The sequence below is a fragment of the Lycium barbarum genome, chromosome 1 (assembly GCF_019175385.1).
Source record: "Lycium barbarum isolate Lr01 chromosome 1, ASM1917538v2, whole genome shotgun sequence".
NCBI classification, from domain to species: Eukaryota; Viridiplantae; Streptophyta; class Magnoliopsida; order Solanales; family Solanaceae; genus Lycium; species Lycium barbarum.
Genome location: NC_083337.1, coordinates 79486493 through 79487806, shown reverse-complemented (window position 1 = coordinate 79487806; position 1314 = coordinate 79486493). Strand labels below are relative to the sequence as shown.

Sequence of the window (1314 nt, the reverse complement as noted above, 5' to 3'; positions counted from 1 at the left end):
CATGTCTCCATGGATTTGGCATTGATGACATTTTTGCACGAACTTACAACAGTCTATTTCCACTGTCATCCAGTAGTATCCTGCTCGGGGGACCTTTTTAGCCAAGATGAACCCATTCATGTGAGGTCCACATATCCCAGCATGCACTTCTTCTAGCAATTTTATGGCCTCGATCGCATCCACGTATTTGAGTAATCTGAGATCTGGTGTTCTCTTGTAGACTATCTCGTTGTTTAAGAAGAATCTGTTAGCCATTTGCCGGATGGTTTTCTTTTGATTTCTCGTGGTATTTTTGGGATACTCTCCATTCTCCACAATGACTTTATATCGGCGTACCATGGCTTGCCATCGGGTTTCGCCTCCACGTGAGAACAGTAAGCATGTTCTTCCCTCAAAGTTATCTCAAGTGGGTCAATGTGGCTGTTTTTGGGATGTTGTATCATGGATGCTATGGTAGCAAGTGGATCGGCAAATTCATTTTGAGCCCTCGGTGTGTGCTTGAATTCAATCTTCTTGAACTTTTTGCACAATCTTTGTGCGAGTTTCACATACGGCAAGGTTTTGCTATTCTTAGTGGCCCATTCTCTAAGTACTTGGCAAATCAGAAAATCTAAATTGCCTATTACCAGCAACTCATGTATATCCATGTCAAGGGCCATTTAAAAGCCTAAAATTCACGCTTCGTATTTTGCCATATTGTTGGTGCATCGGAACTTAAGCTTTGCGGCCATCGGATAGAGTTGTCTTATTTTTGATATAAAAACTGCTCTGATTCCCGAACCTTTCTAGTTGACAGCTCCATCAAAAAACAATCTTCATTCTTAATAGTTCTAAGCTATGTCCTCGTCCACCGTTAACACTTCTTCGTATGGGAAGTAAGTTCGAAGCAGCTCAAAGTCCTTGTCGATCGGGCTTTCTACCAGTAGGCCAGCCAATGCCTGTCCTTTGACGGCCTTTTGCACCACGTATGTGATGTCAAATTTGCTCAATAGCATTTGTCATTGGCCAATTTCCCTATAGCCATGGGTTGATGGAAGATGTATTTCAATGGATCCATCTTGGATATGAGATGAGTGGTGTATGATGAAAGTAAGTGCCTCAGTATTTGGGCTACCCATATCAAAACGCAGCATATCTTCTCTACGAGAGTGTACTTCGCCTCGTAGGCGGTTAGCATTTTGCTCAGATAGTAAATTGCATGATTGCTCAGATAGTAAATTGCATGATCTTTCTTACATGTTTCGTCGTGTTTTCCTAACATGCATCCATTAGCGTTGTCTGATACCGACATGTATAGAAATAACTTGAATTTTT

At 41.6% G+C, this 1314-nt stretch overlaps 1 protein-coding gene across 1 annotated transcript; it reads right to left on the bottom strand.

The window, feature by feature from the left end:
• Nucleotides 1-233: 233 nt before the first annotated feature.
• Nucleotides 234-659, bottom strand: LOC132612591 (uncharacterized). Its single transcript, XM_060326678.1, has one exon. It carries the CDS (start codon nucleotides 657-659, stop codon nucleotides 234-236), a length of 426 nt encoding a protein of 141 aa, XP_060182661.1.
• Between the last annotated feature and the right edge of the window lie 655 nt (nucleotides 660-1314).

Excerpts from the sequence above, each read along its gene's own strand:
- LOC132612591 (XM_060326678.1), bottom strand. The coding sequence starts at position 659 with ATGGCCCTTGACATGGATATACATGAGTTGCTGGTAATAGGCAATTTA.